This window comes from Ictalurus punctatus, chromosome 6, assembly GCF_001660625.3.
Source record: "Ictalurus punctatus breed USDA103 chromosome 6, Coco_2.0, whole genome shotgun sequence".
NCBI classification, from domain to species: Eukaryota; Metazoa; Chordata; class Actinopteri; order Siluriformes; family Ictaluridae; genus Ictalurus; species Ictalurus punctatus.
The window spans coordinates 16,906,207-16,928,949 of NC_030421.2; the positions used below are offsets into that span (position 1 = coordinate 16,906,207).

General features: G+C 41.0%; 1 protein-coding gene across 3 annotated transcripts in view; it reads right to left on the bottom strand.

Annotated features, from left to right (window-relative positions):
* The window catches only part of myo16 (myosin XVI), a 152,303-nt gene that overhangs the window by 99,965 nt on the left and 29,595 nt on the right, over positions 1–22,743 (bottom strand). For all 3 annotated transcript variants that reach the window (XM_053680906.1, XM_047156157.2, XM_047156158.2), the window contains exons 3-5: positions 18,672–18,742; positions 17,297–17,440; positions 1,603–1,711 (exon numbers count right to left, since the gene is read on the bottom strand). In XM_053680906.1, the coding sequence (XP_053536881.1) occupies positions 1,603–1,711; positions 17,297–17,440; positions 18,672–18,742 (324 nt within the window). The remainder of the gene's footprint in view (positions 1–1,602; positions 1,712–17,296; positions 17,441–18,671; positions 18,743–22,743) is intronic.

A 22,743-nucleotide genomic window follows, 5' to 3' on the forward strand; every position in this document is an offset into this window, starting at 1 on the left:
ATTTCATTTAATTCAGCAGGTACTGTTCTATATGTTATATCTGCAGAGTATATTTCATCTTTCCCATAAACACACCATTTACATACAAGGATAGCAGTATGCTAGATGAATTAATTTAGCTTAACTGATTAATATTATCTGAAGATTAATTGAACTCCAGCTTTGTCTTCTGGAGGCAGCACTCACTTAATTAAAATGATTATTAATATATATAAATATATATATATATATATATATATATATATATATATATATATATATATATATATATATATATATATATATATATCATTTATGTATATACACTTTTCTGAGATATTGTTGGTATTGTGATGTATTTTTTATGCTTTTAATAATTACAACTTAAATGGTCCTGAATGGATGCCATTGGTTTTATGTACCTTTTTTAAATGAATCTTCTTTGTAGGCATTAAAGAAAAGTACCATCAAATATTATTTTGTTTATTTTACTACTGTTTTGCAGACGGTTTAAATTAGATATCGTGATACACACTGTCTATTGCAGTATCGTGATATTTCCGCCATATCGCCCAGCCCTCCGCTGACATTGATCAACAGAATATCTGAAGTTGATCCCTGCCTATACTAGCTATTCATAATGAAATTTATGATGTGATCATTTGCAGTGTGAATGCCAGTAAACGCCTGTTGCAACCAATATTATAATTATAAGGTACAAATAATTGTTTTGGGTTGTTTGCATATTAATACAACACAGCAGAATTAATAGTTGTTATTTGCTTTAAGTTGCTCTATGCTGATGAGATGTACAGTATATCTAATTGGTTCCTAACCCATAACAGATGCAAGCTCCCTGTTTCCCTTTGGACTCAGGCTGATTGATTCGTAGACTAAATAGGGTAAGTGGCTATTACTTTAGGTGCAGGTTGACACATAACTCGGTTAAGAAGTACTGGAGATGTAAAACATCAGGTCATTTCTGCACTGTACAGCGTATGCATACTATAAAACATAGTAATAATACTAAGTAATGGTAACAATACTACCAACCCCCGAAGCACGGGGAGAGCTAACCTGCCTGAAGCGGATTTCAGAGTTAGGTACGTGTTGACTTTTCAATCATGCCAGCAATTACTTCTTTTAGGCATCTGTTCATTAATCTGCGCTTCTATCTCATCGCCAGCATGATTGTGTAAATATACCTTATGAACCGTTCACCGGCTAATTATCAAATTAAGTGAGCAGCTCACGTATGAAAAATACACACTTCCTGCCATTACTCTTCATTCTTATGCACATCAATATTCCTGAGAGGTACTGTCTTGCAATTAGATTATATGCAAACAGGCAATACCCTAAACTTTGCTGAATAAAATAAGAGAAAAGAGTGTTATTTAAGAACATTCATTAAAAAAAGGCCAGATCGTTTTCTAAACCCTTTCTAGTTTTAAGCATGGGTACAGGAATCGCGTTCACATAATTACACTGTAGAGCAGAACAACATAAACAGATTCCCTATCTCCATGTTTAAGGAACTACACTACTTCACACATCTTATTCACTATTATTTCCAGACATGACAGTCTAATATATGGCTCTTTATTTATTTATTGACCGTACCGCACTCTTCCAGATGCTTGGTGAGAATATAGCTGGTCTCGCTCCCCTCAGTGGCGTAGTCGAGTGGTACGTTCCCATTTATGTCCTGCAGAAGCGCGTTGACCCCGGACTTTCAGAGTCAGCAGCGTAGACAAAACGGTCAAGGGTGAGGAGCGTGGGGGGAGGGAAACAAAAAGACAAAGAGAGGAGACATCAACAAATAGAGTCATTCTCACCCTAATTCTTCAGTCAGCAGTTGATGATAAACAAGCTCTCGTTATCACACTGTGCCAGCACCCGAGGTACCTGAATGCAGGATGAGCAACATTACTAGACAATAGTGAGTTAAGTATTAACTCATTAAGAGTGAGGCCCTGAGGAGAAGGAGTGGGGGACTGAGAGGGGAAGTGGTGTCTACAGCTCATTTCTGCATATGTGGCTTGGGGGGGGGCAGGGGGTCTGACGTATGATTTATGGGTCCAGAGAATTGAAGCAGGGAGCAATATGCTTAAAATTCGAGTGTTTCACACATCGGGCTTAGGCTTATGCTGATACAGAGAAATCAGGAATACAATACATATCTATACAGAAACGCATAGAACACGGCAATAAAAGCCAATGTTTCAGTCTGTCAGACAGTGGAATTAACACATCGCCTGTCAACTTGGCCATTGTTAGCCTGCGGCTATAAAATAGGCAGTGATTTCTCTACACGATAAAACAGAGCACAGGCTAATTCCAAGCCTTGAGCGAACACACAGATAAGAGAAGCAACGTGCTTTACATATCTCAACCAATATAGCCTACTAACAGAGTTTTCAAAAGAGTGCGCAAGTATGTTCCACTTCTACATGTGGGGTAGAGGGAGATGAAGAATGGAGTTAAAAGGAAAGACTGAGGGGGGCGGATAGGCAGAGCCATAGAAATGAGATAAGACAATAAAAGCTAAAACCTCAGCATTTTGTCTGAGACTCAGAACCCTATAGTGAACTGTCTGTCACAATTTTCCACCAACAATTGCATGGCTCAGTTTATTTGGCTGGAACCAATATTTCAAAGAGATGGTTTTTAATTTATTTTTCCAGAGCACAGCAGATTCAAGCCGGTCAGGTGGTGTCAATCATGCTCACAGGTTAGGGCCTGGTTAATGAATAGATTAATTAACATTAAACATCAGCTGCACTTTTGTCTTTATTCATGAGCAATGAGCCAACAGAGCAAGCACATTGTTCTCCACTGTCTCCACACACACACATACACACATACACATACACACACACACACACACACACACAAACACACACACACACACACACACACACACACTGTAAAGCTCCAGAGTGTGGTGACGGATTTGACAGTGTGTCAGTGTGCTGAGAGATCCATTCTGTTGTTTGAACACTGCTATCTATCCAGACATCACTGACTCATTGAGATACATACATGAGCAATGTTGTCTACAAAACACACACACACTCATAAACGTCAGAAACATATTGACTGAGTAGAGATGTATGGATCAGAGGCAGTGATCAGAAAGGGGGTCAAAGGCCTGTGTGTGTGTGTGTGTGTGTGTGTGTGTGTGTGTGTGTGTGTGTGTGTGTGTGTGTGTGTTTTTGTGTGCTTATTAAAGTAAAGTGTCTATTGATCTGTCTGGTTCTAGGACAAACACAAATTGCTTGGCTTTACTGAGCAGAAATCCATGCTTGATGCATCCACTGTGGTCCCAGTGTGTACCCATGTCCTGATGTGATTAAGGTTTTCCTCTCAGAGAGGAAAATAAGGATTATGAGGACGAGTGGTCAGTCTGTATGTTCTAGGTCTCTCTCGCTCTCTTTCTCTCTCTCACTCTCTCCATCTAATGATGGAGAGCTAGAGACTATCAGCATTGATCAACGTTCTGCATAGCGCTCTCAAACCCACTTCACTTTGAATGCTAGACAACAGCAAATATAAATATGGAGATCAGTGAATCAATGAATACACATTGTCTCGTCCCATCTAAGTATAATCAACCAATACACAGCAGATCATGTCTCTGCCTCAATTAGCCATATGATTTAGCTGTAAATAGCTCTACAACAGAAAACAGATGTGTTTAATGCTTTGTCATTAAATATGTACGATCAATATTTTTGAGTAGATCTAGGAATATAGAAAATACATTTTTATTCTGTGCACATAATGGCCTTGAGAAAACTTGTTAAAAGTGTACATCAATACAATACGACTATTCATTAACTAATCTGCATGTTACAAAAATCCAATTTTCTAAAAGGTTCTTATATCAGAGAGTTATAAAAATGTTATTCACGTGCATAACAAGCATATATTACACAAACATTGATGGCTACACATCAGCCAAAACTATACATGCCTATAGACAGGCTAATGGCTATAGACAGACTGTTTAGGAAATGTTTTATGTTTTGTGTAGTTGGATAAAGGTAGCTAAGTATAGTTCGAATCAAAATGATTTAACCCCCATTGCAAATCAAGTTTGTTGTCAAAATTTTCAGACTTTCAGCTGTTTGCAATGAACAAATCAAACAAAAGCAATTGAAATAGTTCAACACAATGAATGCTTCAAGTGGTTTCCCCAAATTCAACTGTACATGCAACTTACAATGACTTCTCCACTTTAAAAATTATTCAACCCCTTCATGGTAAGCATCGTTAGTACTTAGTAGAGCACCCTTTTGCTGTTATGACCTGATGTAAATGTGAAACATAGCTTCTGGCAGCGTTCCTGAGGAATCTTAGCGCATTTCTCATGAGCAATGGCCTCCATTTCAGTAATATTCTTGGGTTTGCGTGCTGCAACCGCCTTCTTCAAATCCCACCAGAGATTTTCTATGAGGTTCAAGTCAGGTGACTGTGATGGCCCTGTAGAATCTTCCAGGACTTCTTCTGCAACCAAGCCTTGGTGGAATTTAAGTGGATCATTGTCCTGTTGGAAGGTCCAATGATGGACAAGCTTCAGCTTCCTCATAGACTGCATGACATTTTCTCCTAGGATTTCCTGATACTTCAATGAATCCATGTTGCCTCCCACACACTGCAGGTTTCCAGTGCCAGAGGATGCAAAGTAGCCCCAGAGCATCACTGTGCCACCACCATGCTTGACTGTGGACAGAGTGTTATTTCTTCATTCTTCTTCCTCCAGACATACTGCTGATCCATCATGCTGAAAAGAGACGACATTTCTTGTGCTTTTGGGTCAGTAGTGGTGTACATCTTGGAGCTCTGGCATGGAAACCTTCTGTGTTTAGTACGCACCATACTGTGCTCACTGAAAACTCAGTGCCTGTTGCCACCGAGTCTGGCTGCAGGTCTTTTGCGAGGGTTTTTCACAACCTGCCTTCTCAGAAATCCAGTTACAGCCGTTGATAGCTTCCTTTTTCTGCCCCATCCAGGTATTTCATATGTTTTCTACCCCTAGCCAGTTCAGGTATTTCATGTGCTTCAGCTCAAGCACACCTGGTGCAACTAAAGAATCCCTTGATTAGATGCATCAGGTGTGCTTGAGACAATACCTGTGTTGCATATTTGTGCTGTTGTGAGGGATTCTATTCAGGGGGTTGAATAATTTTGAAACTGGAGAAATCATTATAAGTTGCATTTTCAGTTGAATTTGGGGAAATCACTTGAAGCATTCATTGTGTTGAACTATTTCAATTGCTTTTGTTTGATTTGTTCATTGCAAACAGCTGAAAGTCTGTAAATTTTGACAATAAACCTGATATCCATATGGGGGTTGAATAATTTTAATTGCAACTGTATTTGTCAATAAGCTACATTTCCTGTTCCATAATGTGTAAGAATGAAAGTCATATTCTATCCAAAACTGTTTCAAAAATTCTATTCTCAACTGGAATAAAATCCCCATTACTGTCTATGGTGCCTGGCCTAAAATCTTTATATTTATTATAAAACTAATTGAACAAGAAAAAAATGCTATAAAGTGCCATTGTGTTTGTCTATGCCCAAAAAATGATTGAAGTGCCACAGAAATATAGAAGTTCATGGTAATGAAAAATCTTAATCTATACCACTCAAAATATTAGCCTGAAGTCTGTGACTGTAACAGCACTCATCCGTAACATTGAGTATCTTTTGTTTTAAAAGGTACAAAGACTAAAGACTCTTCATGTTCCTCCTAACTCACACTGAAGAAGCTGTACTCCAGTATTGCTAAGTCTCCACAATAGAGCACCTTTTCTAACAGTCTATTCACCATGGCTTACTACTACTTGACAATCAAATGTTTTGTATGACTGAAAGCCTTCATCAGCACCTCTTCTGATCCACCTCGTGCATCATGTGTTTCACAGCTGAGAATAAAGCCTGCTCAGATTAGCATCAGGCTACTTGCGCTCAATGTAGGACAAAAAAGACAGGATTGACAAGCGGACCCTTCACCCTGGCAATCCAAAATGAAGCTCAACTGTGTTATGATGGATTACCACGAAGAGCCAGGATGACAGAAATACATTTACAGCATCTGTGATCATAGGAGTGGTTGCTGGGACAGAGCTAATTTAATACTGGCCTACAGAACAGAAATATAAGGGTCATGAGGGTGTGTTCTCTGAGACATGGATGAAGCTATGCTTTCTGCAAAGGCATTACATGATGACACAAGTAATATGAATAAAATATGAAGTACTTTACTTGTCTCATGTAATGAATCAACAGTGAATACTAACAGCTATAAGTCAGAATTAGACAAATGTGTAAAATACTTTATGTTATCAATCAAACCCATCATAATCACAAGAGATTTTGGGGGGTGGGGGGGGGGGGGGGGGGGGGGGGGGCAGGTTCTGGTGAAGGTTCTTTGCTGACTAAAAAATGATTGCAAGCTCAAATTCCAGCTTTTGCAGAAATCCATTGGTGGGTTCTTGAGAAGGACCTTAATACCACTGCATGCTTGGATCATAAAAAAAAAAAAAAGCATCTGCGAAATTAATACATGCAAATTAAACATTTGGAAGGTGCTTTTTAAAACATCCAAAATAAATTCAGACCTAGAGAAACAGTAAAACATTCTTCAATGACAGATGCTTGATCTTTTTTGGAGGCTGTGCTAAGTGTGAGATTATTATAGCAGGGGAAGATGTGAGGTATGTTTTAACTCATGTCAAGAAAAAGAACGAAAAAGGGTAGAACCATTGTAACTATTGTTACAATGTAACTATTGTTACATTGTAACTCTGATTACTAAGACATAATAATTTGCTTTGCCTGATTATGGCCTCCTGTGACCCATTACACAGACGCAAAGCCAATTTTAACTGCTTCTCTACAATTAAAACCATTAAAATAATTGGTCAGTAGCACCAAAGTAAAACCAGTACAAAATGGGAACACATGGAGGGTTTGCTCCTTAAACCTGAAGCTCAACTAAAACAGGGATTTGGTTCTCCATATTGAACTTATACTTAACGTATGCACTGTCATGGAGCCCAATGCATGTTGCAATTAGTTATTATAATAAGTCAATAATTACTCAGTGATTGGGCCCCTGATTGCCGTGACTGTCTAAGAATCACTCTATAATTGGGATATCAAGAGTCCAAAGCCACTGCCATCCCTAGCTGGGATTGCCTGCTCTCCTGGTGGAAGGGGCCTACCTTTCTTCTTTGTCAATCATAGAAACGACAGACAACCGCAGTTGAATTCATGTATTCAACGCACACAGGAAGATGGCGGCGCACACAGTTGCTGTGGCTCACGGCTCTCCTTTCCAGTGCTCTTTTTTGTTGTTTTTGTATTATTTCTTTATTACTTGTTTGAGCATTATCGGTTCCACGAACATCCGCTATACAAGTCAGACCCTTATGGATATTGGGGACCAACACCGAATACCTATTTCGAGAATGTTTCATTACACGCACAACATCCCAGACGACATAGCGAGATTGCCGGGCTCTCCGTGGATTGTTGTCGGGTCCAGAAGGCGGCGCAGACAGAGGAGGGAGAGGAAGCAAAAGCGGGGATGCAGGTCCGGTATTATGCTAAGGCTAAGAAAACAACCACACAAGCCACCTTTACCGAGCCTGTTTCTCTCCAATGCCAGATCCCTAGTGAATAAAATCGATCAATTTGGAATTACAACTAGCTGGAAATCACTACGTTCGTGACTGCTGTGTTTTGATTATTACTGAAACTTGGCTTCATCCGAGGATACCCGATGCTAGCATGCAGCTAGCAGGTCGTACTATGCTTCACTTGGACAGGACTGAGGACTCCGGTAAGAGCGGGGGGGGGGGGGGGGGGTTGGGGGGGGCTCTGTATGTATGTGCATGAGAATTGGTGTAATAACGGAACAATGATAGATAAACATTGTTCCCCTGACCTCGAGTACATGTCTTTAAGATGTCGGCCCTTTTTTCTACCGAGAGAGCTAACAGTAGTGATTATCACGGCTGTGTATATTCCACTCGACGCCAATGTGAACACAGCACTCTCTCTCCTGTTGAACACCATAAACGAACAGCAGCGGGCTTACCCCGACGGTGTTCACATAATTGCAGGAGACTTTAATAAGGCGAACTTGAAGACTGTACTCCCGAAATTCTATCAACATGTTAAGTGTTTTATTAGAGAGGCAAACACTCTGGATCATGCTTACTCCAACATTAAGCATGCGTATAGAGCCATACCTCTCCCCCACCTCGGCCAATCAGACCATCTCTCCCTACTGCTCTCCCCTGCCTACACCCCCCTCAGACGCAGTGTCAAGACCACTATAAAGACTGTTACCACCTGGCCTGATGATGCATTCTGCAAACTACAGGACTGCTTTGAACAGACAGACTAGGATTTGTTTGAACATCAAGAGCTAGAAACATTAACAGGAACGGTACTGGACTATATCAAGTTCTGTATCGGAAATGTGACTGTGGGCAAAAACATTCGGGTTTTCCAAAACCAGAAACCATGGATAACCAAACAGGTATGCACACTACTCAAAGCCCACGACGCTGCCTTCAGGTCTGGTAATAGAGCTCTGTACAGAGCTGCCCGTGCCAACCTGAAAGGTGGTATTAAGGAAGCTAAGGCGGCCTATAAGAGGAGCATAGAGTCCCACCTGTCCAGCAAAAATAAACGGGAGGTGTGGCAGGGCATACAGAACATCACGAACTACAGAGGCCGTGATGCGACAACGGGAGACCTCAGTGCGATGCTGGCAGAAGAGCTAAATTGCTTCTTTGCTCACTTTGAAACATCACAACAACAGCACTCATCTACTCCAGCCTCACCTCCACCCTCATCTGGCCCCCGTACCAGTCCAGCCCTGCCTCCATCCCCTTCTGGTTCCTGCACCACTCTTACTGTGAGGGAACACGATGTTAGATGGATGTTTCTGGCAGTGAACCCCAGGAAGGCTGCTGGCCCAGACGGTGTACCTGGTAAGGTGCTCAGATCATGTGCCCACCAGCTTGCCCACATCTTTACCAGAATTTTCAATCTCTCCCTGGCCCAAGCAGTCATCCCGGCCTGCCTAAAATCAGCCATAATCATCCCAGTGCCAAAGAAGTCGCCCACTACTAGCTTGAATGATTATCGTCCTGTGGCCCTCACTCCAGTTATCATGAAGTGCTTTGAGAGATTGGTTCTTCAGCACATCAAGGACTACCTCCCCCCAGATTTCGATCCTTTTCAATTTGCTTATCGCGCAAACAGATCCACAGAGGATGCTATCGCCGTAGCAGTCCACTACATGTTGAGACATCTAGAGCAGCAACAGAGCTACGTCCAGATGCTTTTTGTGGATTACAGTTCGGCTTTTAATACAATAATTCCGGACATTCTCATCACCAAATTGGTCACCCTTGGCCTCCCCCGCCTCACATGTGCCTGGATAAAGGACTTTCTCACCAACCGGTCTCAGACAGTGAGACTCGGACCCCACCACTCCTCCACTCGCACGTTGAGCACAGGTTCTCCACAGGGCTGTGTGTTGAGCCCCCTCCTGTACTGTCTCTACACATACGACTGTAGTCCAATCCACAACAATAATCTTATCTCTTATCTCATCAAGTTTGCTGACGACACCACAGTGGTCGGACTCATCTCAAAAGGAGAGGAGGCAGCCTACAGAGAGGAGGTCCTAAACTTGGCAGCCTGGTGTTCAAAGAACAATCTGACTCTAAACACCAAGAAAACCAAGGAACTCATTGTAGACTTCAGGAAGCACAACACTGAGCTGGCCCCCCTCTTCATTAATGGTGAGTGTGTGGAGAGGGTCCACACCGTCCGGTTTCTTGGCGTCCTTATCTCTGCAAACATCTCCTGGACGGACAACATCACAGCAGTTATCAAGAAGGCTCAAACACGGCTACACTTCCTGAGGGTTCTCAGGAAGTACAATCTGGACTCCAATCTGCTGCTGATCTTCTACCGCTCGTCCGTCGAGAGCCTGCTGACATACTGTATCACGGTGTGGTATGGTAGCTGCACCGCAGCAGACAGGGAGAGACTTCAGAGAGTAGTAAGAGCAGCACAGAAGATCATTGGCTGCCCTCTCCCCTCCCTGATGGATATTTACACCTCCCATTGCCTCAGCAGAGGAAAAACCATCATTAAAGACAGTTCTCACCCTGGCTTTGATCTGTTCAATCTGTTGCCCTCAGGGAGACGTTACAGGTGCATCAAAACAAGGACTAGTAGATTTAAGAATAGTTTCTTCCCGAAACCTATTACCATTATAAACACATACATGTACTGAGTTCACAGCATATGTATATAGTGTCTCAAAACTGTGCATTTCATAGTACCTCCCCCATCCACCCCAATATCTTGTTTATTTATCTTGTTTATTTATCTTGTTTATTTATCTGTTTATTTATCTGTTTATTCTTCTTGTTTATTGAATGTACATGTTTGCACGGAACAAAAAGGAGTGGCTCTAAATTTCATTGTACATGTGTATAGTGACAATAAAAGGCATTCATGCATTCATTAATTCATGTATACAAAATAGGGCAGTCAGTGCTCTCTTCCATACACCTTCAGCTGGCTTAATACATTAGCAGTTTTTTTAATTGGTAGCCACATTGGTACCCATGTGTCAGAGGACACACATACTAGATGGGTACAGATGGGTAGTTGTCTTGTGTAACTCAGCTATCAGGTGGGAATTGTCAGTTACTAAAGTGGGAAACACATTTACAATTCAAACTAATTTAAATTTCAATTTGAGAAAAAAAATGTCAGTGTCATTATAACAACAAGCAGGCTATGTCTACAACCGTCAAAATAATGGGCTGGACATGTGTCTAAGCTTAAAAAATTAAAATCTGAAAAATGTGATGGCCCAATTTTGCAGCAAGCACACTTGGAAGATGGAGCACTGCACAAAAATGGAGAGAAAGAGAGTGAGTGTATGCCTGGAGTGGGTGTGTGAGGCCTCATCCTAAAGCCAGCATTGCACTGAGGAGATAAGAGCATTAGCACCAGAGAAAATAGCCGACGGCAGCCATAAAAACGGAGAATAAGTAGAATATGTGTGTGTGTGTGGGGGGGGGGGGGATCAGAGGCATGATGCACTATATATGGCTTGGTTTTTGAGTGACGGGAAGGAGATAAAATGAAAGAGTAGGGGAAGAGAAATAGTGTATGCAAATGGGAAAATGTGAACATTATAGGTTGAAAGAGGACGCAGAATGAAATGAATTCGAAGATGAACATGTGCATTATGACAAAACACTTTTAAGTGATGGACAGATTTTTTTGAAGGACCCTGCAAGGTTATTTGGTAGTGTGCGTGGGGCATTTTTATATATTAGTGGGGACCAAATGTCCCCAAAAGGATAGGAATATCTGTCGATTTTGACCTCGTGGGAACATTTTTTTAAAGACAAACATAGCAGATTTTATTTAAACAACTAAAAGAACCAAAAGGTTTTCATTTGGAAGGTTTTCAAGGAGGTCAGGGAGAGAGCTGCTGAAGCAGAGGTGGATGGAGAGACTGTAGGAGGCTGTGTTGTGTGCGGAGGTGTACTAAAGAATTCACAGTTCTGCCAGTAATCAACACCCACTCTCAGGGGACTTTTAATGCAGGACGTACAGTATACACTATATGTACAAAAGTTTGTGAACATCTATGTGTGTGCATGTTGGGGATGGGGTGGGGTGGGGGTGTCACGGTGAAAGCCACAGTGAAACCCCTACTATAGTATGGAGGATCTCCAAAATGTGTATCCATAGCAACGGAGCCGTTCTAGGAAGACTGATTCACCTGTGTGTGTGCGCGGAGGCAGTACAGGGAATGCTGATATTACTGCAGCCTCAGAGAGGAGAATCCTCCAGAAATAATCATGCCACAGAAAAACACTAGCATGTGTCTTTTCACCTTCTTACATATTCTGTAACGTGAGGGCAATTCACAGAGACAGAAGTATCTTGTCGGAAGTATCTTGAAATGGACAAAAACAAAGAGACATTAAACTTGAACAGGCATCGAGTGATCGAGGGAGGGAGTGATGAAGTAAAGGCAGGGTCACGGTTCCCTGGAAACTGCTCAGATTACATGATATCAAATTTAATTTCTTGTCACTATTATACACTTTACCTGGCTGCTACTGCAATAACTGCTATGTCCATATTTGGTATAAGCTAATCTGCTGAATACTAAGTCATAGCATGTTCTGTTTACATTTACACCATTTTTAAAGTGCACCTATTATGGTTTTTCAGATATTATCTTTCATGTAGTGTGTTATAGAGCTGTTTGTGAATGTAAAAAGTCTGCAAAGTTTCAAAAATCAAAGCGCACGACTAACGGAGTTATTGACTCCCAAAAGAACGAAGCGATTCTGAACAGCTGAAACGAGTCGTTAGTAATTCCAGACTTTACTTCCGGTACTAACCTACATAGGTTTGTAACAGAAAGCCCCGCCTCTGGTCTTCATTGGCTGCTCGTAAACAGACGGAGCTGATACTCGTTATTGTAGTGGGTGTTTCCTTTTTGACACACGCTGACAGCAGTAGACCAATCACAACAGACTGGGACATCTGACCAATCAGAGCAGAGTATGATCTCTGAAAGGAGTTTAGAATGAATCCTTTAGTATGGCTCATTTAATGAGTCGTTTGTGACACTGGGGGAAAAGGTAATGCTGCAATTTAAATTATGAGCACATTAAAGTGTTTTTTGACCTTGGATGCATGTAAATCTACTGTATGAGACCTTTAAAACAAAATTGGGTACATTTCAAAACCATAATAGGTGTGCTTTAAAATATATCGTTACTCTTTGCCACCTATCTTTTCTGTCTGGTCACATGAGGTTAGTGTGTTGGTTTTATGTCGCACCATGGTCCTGGAGGAACGTTGTTTTGTTTCACTGTGTACTGTACCACTTGAACTTGATTCCACAGTGAGTATCTACAGTATAATAAAAGATTATGCTAGGTTATGATGAGAACATGATGAAATCTCATTTCCCTGCCTGGACAAGTAGAAAAAGAAAAAGTGGACGATTAAAGTAGTGTTCCATTATTGGCATACCACTGTACAGAAATGTGACCCACTTCATATTTAATATACCGCTGTGCTGAATGTGCACTATGCCAATGGCTAATTTCTAATCTCATATATTCCATTCTTCCATAAACTGCTCTGACTTCAGTTTCATTTTATTGAGTTTAATATTTAATGTTTCAGTTTCTAGTTAATCTCTCTACATTTCTTTGTGCATGTGCTTGTCCACATTTTCTATCTTGTTTCTCCTCAGTCATTATTGAAAAAGCATACATTAAAATGGCACTACTAACGTTACTGCAATGTTATGAGTAGCCCTCATGACGATTTGCATTTATATCATAAACTCAAACATTTATATGTCAGATGTGCATTGAATATCTCTGAACAAGAATGTAAAGTCTGGTAGTGTAACATCTCGTGACAGTTAAACATACGGGACAATTACGTTCTAAGCCTAAAATGTGCCCCTCAGCTGTTTTACAGTCATCGCTACTCTGGAAATTCAAGTTGTTTCAGCATAGTAGGCTACGTTCTGCCACCACATTAGAAGGACATAATGAATTTGATGACTGCAGATGAAGAAAAAAAAAAACCCAAAAAACCCTGCAGAAACTACAGAGGTCTGAACCTCAGTATCCTCATAGCTAGTTATACAGTAGTCATGCCCTTACCTGTAATAGCCAAGCTTTAATCTATATTTTACAGTATTGACTACTATGAAATCCCATTAACACAGAACTACCAATCTTCCAGTTATTAAACCTCAGTTATTAGATGGAATTTCCATTGCAAACACTATTTGTTTTTCTCTCTGCTTATGGTTCACTCATTAATGATGCATCAGGAGCTAGTTATATATTTATTAAGCGGCAGGGGGGGTGGCGGGGGGGCTCCAATTTCTAGATATTTCTCCTGTTGTTTATTTTGTTAACATATGGCCGTTAAAGTTGTAGAGTAGGATAAATAATGATCAAGAAGCCATCCGCTTTCCCAGAAAAAGTGCTGGCTTATGTTCATACACAATCCCTCATGAGAATTCTCTGGGAATTATAAACCTGGTCAATTGCTACATCAATCGTCCCATGATTTTGACTTGCTGATTAATTAGAGTTGATTTCCAGTGTGAAAGTGCACATGTGAGACGGGCTGGAAAATGTCTCCTCTGCGTTATAATTACGGTGTAATTTCCTCTGCCTCACGAGCTTTCCTCCAATCTTCTCATACGCTACTATGCAAATGAGGCCTACTTTCAGAAATATTCATTCATACACTTCCGTATTTATACACAGAAATGCACACACACACCATGGAAAACACAGCTGCAAGAACTTCCATTATACATACACACTTTTTTTCTTCGCTTATACTCACGCTTTCCATGGTTGCTCTACATGAGAAAATATTTGCCATTTTAGAGAAAAATCCATGCTCAAAAAACTATATAAACCATCATAGAATTTGTAATGGTTATAATGGGAATTGTATTGGTTTGAATGGAAACTGTAGTGGTCTCTGTAGGTCTCTAGCGGTAATTTGTTGCCTTCTATTGGTGGTATGTTATGTGTAGTGGATATCATTAACGACCAGTAATTGTAATGGTTTTAATGGTTAGCTGATGGTTTGTAATGGTAAGTGTAAAGGAAGCCATTAGAATTTCTGTGAGGGTGTCTACTGGGTTTTTTTTCTTCAGCAGGGATTTCATGTAGCTCCCCCATTATCAAGGCAATGAGGTCAAAATAATGTTGTGACTACCATTCTGACAGAGAATATTTGTCTACATAACCGTTTTCGGTCAGAAAGCTTAAACCAACCCGCTCATCTGAGATGTGTGTTTCTACTGTATGGGTGAGAGCATGGAGCATGTGCATCTACCAGGTCATGGCAATCACATATTATCTACCAGAGGAATAATCCAATGACACAGAATTAACAGTAACATTTTGCATACTTAGTCTCTAACTAGAAATATTTAACTCTGCACCAGCTGCATCACTACAACACCAAAAGCTGCCTATTTGCATGTTTGGGTCCTGCCTTGCCACCTGCTTCTGTGTATCATCATACCAGAGCAAACCAACAGCAGCATGAAGATTACATCAAACATCCACAACACACGCAAACACACACACTGGGCCAATCAGAGCGCAGAGCAAACACACTGCATCTGGAGGACAAAAACAGACTGCATGTGGAAGACAAATTCCTTATAAATAAATTACAAGTATCTTATAAATCAACTTTAATGCATTTTTTTCCTCATTTCCAGCTTCTTGAAATTTGGTTTGTCAGATATTATACCCGAAATAGTACACACTGGGGTATTCAACTAAAATGGGTGAAGGTCCAATTTCATAAAATTCTGCTTATAATTAAAGATCATTGATGATTAGTTTGCGCATATTAATAAGACTCAATTTATGTTTTATTTTGTAGTGCTGCTCATGTTCATGGACTCTGAACAGATGAGCTACAAAGGTTTTCAATATGACTCAGAGAGAATAAACATTACGGCCAGTGATTTTGGAGGACGTTTTGAAAATTGGAGGACGTTTTGAAAATCAGCGGCCCGTTCAAAATTATGCCTCTATAATACATGCACCTGCTTTGCCTAGGCTAAAACATTTGTATGCTAGTGTAAGTGTGGGGACTTTGAATTCTTTGTATGTTGGTAGTCCACGTTACCTGCACCACAGATACTGGAGTTACCCCTATTACAGATTACCAGCATAGGAGCTGAAGTCAAATATTATTAAATATTATCCATCTATCCATTTTCGCTTATCCTACAGAGGGTCACAGCGAGCCTAGAGCCTATCCTAGGGAACTCGGGGCACAAGGCAGGGGACACCCTGGACGCGGTGCCAATCCATGACAGGGCACAATCGCACTCGCAAATACATTTACACTCTTCGGACAATTTGGAAATGCCAACCAACCTACAACGTATGTTTTCGGTCTGGGGAGGAAACCAGAGTACCTGGAGGAAACCCACGAAGCACAGGGAGAACATGTTAACTGCACGCACACAAGGCGGAGGCAGGATTCGAACCCACATCCCCGGAGGTGCGTGGCAAAAGTGCTAACTACGAACAGTTCGGATTAAAATCGCTTTAATTGTTTATTGGTGGGAAAATCCATATCAGCATCTGTACCTCTCAACCTCAATCGGAGAAGATTAAACTTGATCAACCAAAACCAACACCACAGCAGTTCATGCCTCTCTGATCAGTAATCAATAGCTCCAGAAGGCCAAGGCTTCAAAGGTTAGACTCTATTTTCCCCATACATTAGTCACTAAGTTTACATGGAAAAAATAATCTAATTATTGACCTTATTCTGATTAATACTCTGATTAAGAAACTAGCATGTAAACAGCAATTATTGATGACCTTAATCTGACTAAAGTCATACTCAAAGTGAACACAAATCGAATAAAGACATGTGGAGTATTCCTGTTTTAGTCGCATTATCGACGTGTATTACAGACATGTACACACCTTAATCACACTATTAACGTAATGTGGGAGTTTTCACCGCATTTTGTGACAGGACACGTACACACGGCAGTGCTCAACTGTTTGATGGCAAACAAGAAAGCACGGCTTCGTCCGAAACCACGTACTTACTTACTATATAGTAGGAGAAATGCATGTATATAGTAGGAGAAATACATGTGCTTCGGCTACTATATAGTAGATAAGTACGTGGTATGGGATGCAGCCCACGGCTTCAAGCAGTTGTCTATTTGCACATACAGCATGACAAATAATAAACTGCACTTGAAGCTTTCGTAAAATTAAAAATGAAACACCCAAAACTGTATACGGTACCATAACGAATACGAACTGTATGTCGATACGTGAAATTCTGGCGGGAACGTTGGACGGCGTGGCGTGGGGACGTAATGACGTGCTGTTAATCAATCTATTTTCTATAACATGTAAAACAGGAACATGAAAGGAATATTCTAAAAACAACTCATGTAAACACCTTAATCACAATATTGTCTTATTCAGAATAAGGTCAATAATTACATTAGTGCTGTCCATGTAAACATAGTCTATTACAGGAAAAGTATATATTAAGGAAAAAAGAAATCTCTAAGGTGTAAAATTCAGAATAACAGTCTGCCTAACAATGTGTGTGTGTGTGTGTGTGTGTGTGTGTGTGTGTGTGTGTGTGTGTGTGTGTGTGTGTGTGTGTGTGTGTTAATCCTCACCAAAAGCAGCAGCAGCATCATATCAGTTTGGTCGCAGGCACAGGCCACATGCAGTGCTGTCCAGAGGTCTTCATCCTGAAGATTGACATTCAGGCCTCGTTCTATCAGAATCTCTGCCGCAAACACGTTGTCATGGCGAGCACACTGCGAACGGCAGAGCAGCTCAATGAGTAACTGAAGCACACTATGGGCAGAAAGCCAGAAACTTTTAATGGTGCTGCAAGGAAATACTAATTATATGAAATATTGAACAGAGAGATGGACCCACCATCTCTCAGGGTACATGGAAGGTACGCATCAAGACTCTTCTCTGTTCTGGCACCTAGGTGGTGGAATGAACTTCCCCTAGATGTCCCACCAGCTGAGTTACTGGCGGTCTTAAAGACGTACCTCTTCCTGAATTAGCACTTTAAAAAAATGTGTTGTCTGTGTGCTTTTATTACAATATTACCTCCCCAACAAGGTTTTTACACTGACAATATTCTTAGTCTCTGACCAAGTGAACCAGTATCAGGATGTTTTTATTGATAGAGACTTAGGCGGATAAGCGCGTCTGCCGTATGCCATAAATGTAAATTGTAAACGAATAAACTTCACACTCGTAATGGTCACTTGGGCAAATTTTGCTGAACAGTTTTTGTTCCACTGTGTTCGGTGGTTAAATGATTATTAAATGGAAATAAAATCACTCTGAAAATAAAAATGCACTTTATTAGAAAAGTCCACTGGTGCCTCTTGATGTCCCACTAGTGTGCTATAATGAACACACTGCTTGCTGTTGGCTTCTCCTAGACCTGTTTATTCCTTGGTCTTTCACAAGTCTTGCATCTGGATTGCTTCTAATAAAATTTTCACCAATGTTCCAATTACACGCTGGCTTTCAGGGGGCCGCTTATGCCCAGCTTTTGTCAGTATTATTGTAGAAATAAAGATGTTCTAGATGTTGCACTTGCACATTCAAACCCATTAGCAGAAGACTGTGAGTTCAGTTTCAGGACAAACAGGAGTTTGCAGCGACTTTGCATACACAAGGCTATCAGTGCTACAACCTGGAGCCTGACCAAGGCCCTTAATCCCCAACTGTTCCATCAATGGCCAAGCAGCTGGTCCAGTGATGTGACTATTTTCTTTGTGTGTCAGGAATAAACACAGAGGGGAAAAAAACATTAGAAATAGCAATACAATGCACAAAAAAAGATCAGATTTTATTAATGAAAGGAAAGAAAGCCTTCAGAAGGAGGAAAGCTCACTGAAAGAGAGACAGACAGAGGAGTTGTGTACAGTAGGAATTGTTTTTCTGGGAGGACGGCTGATTGGAAAAAAACACGGTGGAAGACCTCTCCAGAGGGAACATGGTGTTGGAGTGTGTTCATACCAGATGGAGCAGCGAACCTCCCGATGTGAGAACTGTGTTCAGGTCAGCGCCCTCCTTCAGTAGCTTCAGCACTGTAACAAGACACACACACACACAATATTTTAATAGCATACAAACCCAAGATGACAGTATTGCCCGCCTCCACTCTTGACACACTATTTTTTTTTCTAGATAAATTCATATTTCTCACATTGTTTAGTTTCTCTCACACTAAACCCATAAAGCATGGTGATCCTACAGTATATGGCTTGTGGACGCCTGGCCACCACACTTTTGATTTAGTCCCCCCCATTTGCTGCTATATTAACCTCCACTCATCTGGGAAGTCTTTCCACTGGATGTTGGATCATGGCTATAGGGATTTGTCCATTCAACCACATGAGCATTAGTGAAGTCGGGCACTGATTTTGGATAAGGAGAACTGGGGTTCAGTCGGCATTCCAGTGCATCCCAAAAGCGTTCGGGGGGGTTGAGGTCAGGGCTGTCCACTAACATTTGGCCATACAGTATATATAACCTGCATTAAAAGTCCCAAGAGAGTGGGTGTTGATATACTGGCAGAACCTCCATGCTGAACCCAGCCTCCTACAGTCTCTACATCCACCTCTGTTTCAGCACCTCTCTCCCTGACCTGCTTGTATCAGCCCAGCTCCAACACAGACACACAGACACACAGACACACAGACACACAGACACACACACACACACACCTAGGCCAGAATTCAGTGGCATTTTAGTGTCACTATTTAGCCTCAGACAGTGAAGCTTGTGTTATTGTGCTCCTGGAAATCAGCATGAGATGATGTCAAGATGTTGAATTAATCAGTGATGGCAAAAGGAAGAGAAATGTGGCATTGACTGGCACTGATAAGTGTCACGGTTATGGAATGTCGGAGACGGATGCATGTGCAGAGTTAAAATTGTAATAAATAAGAAAACAAAACATAAAAAGACAATACATACAAGGCGAGAGATCATAACCTGACAACAGATGACAAACAAAGCACGACTAAAAGTGCGATGCAAACAGTGATTATATACACAAACAGGTGCTCGTTAACAGGAATAAGGATCAGGTACAGGTGGTCATGTGACAGTGATACAGAGATGCAGTGGCTGCTGGGAACTGAAGTCCAGAATTCCCTCCGGCAATTCATGACAATAAGATTATGAATATTATGATTTTTTTTTTAACCAGCCTTTTTTTTTGTTTTGAATCTCCTCAACAAGAGGAATTAAATAAATTCTTTGACAATGGGCTAATATGACTGAGGTGCTACATAAAACAGCAATAAATTATCATAGAGAAGCAAACATCAAATGGGGGCAGTGGTGGCTTATCTAGGTGGTTAAGGTTTTGGGTCACTGATTGGAAGGTCGGGGGTTCAAGCACCACCTGCCAAGCTGCCACTGTTGGGCCCTTGAGCAAGGCCCTTAACCCTCTGCTCCAGGGGTGCTGTACCATGGCTGACCCTGTGCTCTGACCCCAGCTTCCTGGCATGCTGGGGTATGCGAAGAAATGAATTTCGCTGTATTGTATAGGTGACCAATAAAGACATATCATTATCATTATAAGTCTGCTTACACAATCTCTTAGCTAGTAAGGTTCCAGAAATCTGGTGGCAGAATGACTGCTTTTACAACAGCGTTTACCTTATCCAGTGTGAGCTTTGCAGGAACAAATAAAATCATTTCCATGTTGTTTTGGTGAAATCGGAGTTGAGAAGTACACAATTTTCTGGTTTCCCAGGTTTCCTGGTTTCCCGAGACTGCCACACATATTGTTCAGATTTTGTGTTATGTCTGTTGTTGTGTTGAACTTTCCTCAAAAGACAATAAAAGAGAACTCATGACCTATGCATCTCACAAGACATCACTATCAACAGAATGGGTGAGCTCACTGAGGAGATGTGGAATCCCTGTCACTGTTGCTTTTACAATAAAAATGAACTATCCTTGCACTTACTGTATGTGTCCTTACGAAGTTGGAGTGACAGATAGTGCACAGGTCTGCATCAGCCACAGTACATTTACGCTGAGCGTAAGCCTAACCTCTTATTTTCAGTACTTATTGGGGAAATTATGACATTTGACCACAATCATACACACCCCATTAATCATGACAGTGTGGAAATGCTCTAATCCTCCAAATACTTATCCGCTGTTCCCTAAAACTAGTCACTATGTTGTTTCTGTACATAAATGCTGAGGTGATAAATGAGAAAAGCATTAAGGAATGATTAGCTGAGTGATCAACAGGAAATTAATTCTCAAGCTATAACATGCTGAGCTGACAATACAGGAAAATGAAAATGAATGAAGACACTGCAGAGGCAATGAGGATGCTGTAAAACAGCACACAGTCGGATATGTCGATGCAGTCAGGGCCTATTTAGTGATAACTGTTATATGGTCTGTCTGGTGTCCTTCAGGACTCCTATTCCCAATATGCTCATATTGAATATCCTTTCAACACACTTAGTACTGATCGCCTTAACTTTTCTACAACGTTATACTGTAATGATTTGTGATCTGGTATAACCCAGAAGAGAATGGATATCTCTTGAGTCTGGTTCTTCTCAGCTTTTCTTCCTCAAATTATCTCAGGGAGTTTTTAGTAATGATAATGGTCTGCACTTATACAGCTTTTTTTTTTAACCTTAGTGGTCCTACAAAGCGCTTTACACTCTGTCACACACACTCACACACCAATGGTAGCAGAGCTGCCATGCAAGGCGCTAGCTTGCCATCAGGAGCAACTTGGGGTTCAGTGTCTTGACCAAGGACACTTCGGTATGTGGAGTCATGTGGGCCGGGAATCGAACCACCAACCCTACGATTAGTGGACAACCCGCTCTACCACCTGAGCCCACAAGCTTTTCCTTGCCATTTCTTTAAAGCTGCTTTATGACAATGTCTATTGATAAAAAACTCTATCCATCTATTTTCCTACACAGGGGAGCCTGGGTACTATCCCAGGGGACCCGGGGCAGGGATACCCTGGACGGGGTGCCAACCCATCGCAGAGCACAATCACACACACATTCACACGCTACGAACGATTTGTAAATACCAATCAGCATACAAAGCATGTCTTTGGACTGGGGGAGAAACTGGAGTACCCGTAGGAAATCCCTGAAGCACAAACTACATGTACACAGAGTGAAGGGTTGATTCAAACCCCCAACCCTGGAGGTGCGAAGCAAACATGCTAACCACTAAGCCACCGTGACACTCGTCCAAAAGGACTATACAAATACAATTTAGATTGAAACAGAGCTGAAAAAATGATATAGTATATTAATAATCATGTAGGACTATTGTATAAGGATATTTTATAGGGACTCATATTGGATAAAATATTCATCTATACCACCATACACCCTGTGGCTTCTGCTTCCAATGTAATTACAATCCATAGTGAAATATGCATTCAAAGCCAGTAACAACTGCACCATCTGCCAGTTTGGCTGGAAAAGACCTCATCAAGACTGAAAAACCTTAATAGCAAGAGAGGGATAATGGCTAATTACGCCATGATCAGCCTGGTTATGCAGCTCCTCTTCCACTGTGCGTTAGTGGTACAATCTTTATGGGAATTGCTGCACTAAAGGTAATGATACATTTCTGATGCGCATTTAATTGCCTATTGTGCTCTCCACATAGCTGGACAGAACATACATATGCTTGGCTTGAAGTCCCCATGCCTCATTATTCAATTGACTACATGTGAGTATGACTGAAGATGTATGTATGGTGTTTAGACATATCTCACATTCAAATTCAGTGTTATTGTTAATGCAGGATTTCAGCAAAATTCCTTAACCTCATAGCCTGAACAGTGGCTCTGTTAAGTACACTAAAACAGTATGCTGTATGCAACACTGAACAACACCAATAAAAATTCAAGCAGTACTACCATGACAACAACCATTTTATGTAACATTTTCAGATGAACCCCCATACAGCAAATGTCTACAAAGATGCTTGACACTTGCAATTTGTAATAGCACAAATCTGAATTTCTCACTGTGCTTCATGCAGAGATCTCAATTCAATCCAGCTCAATCAG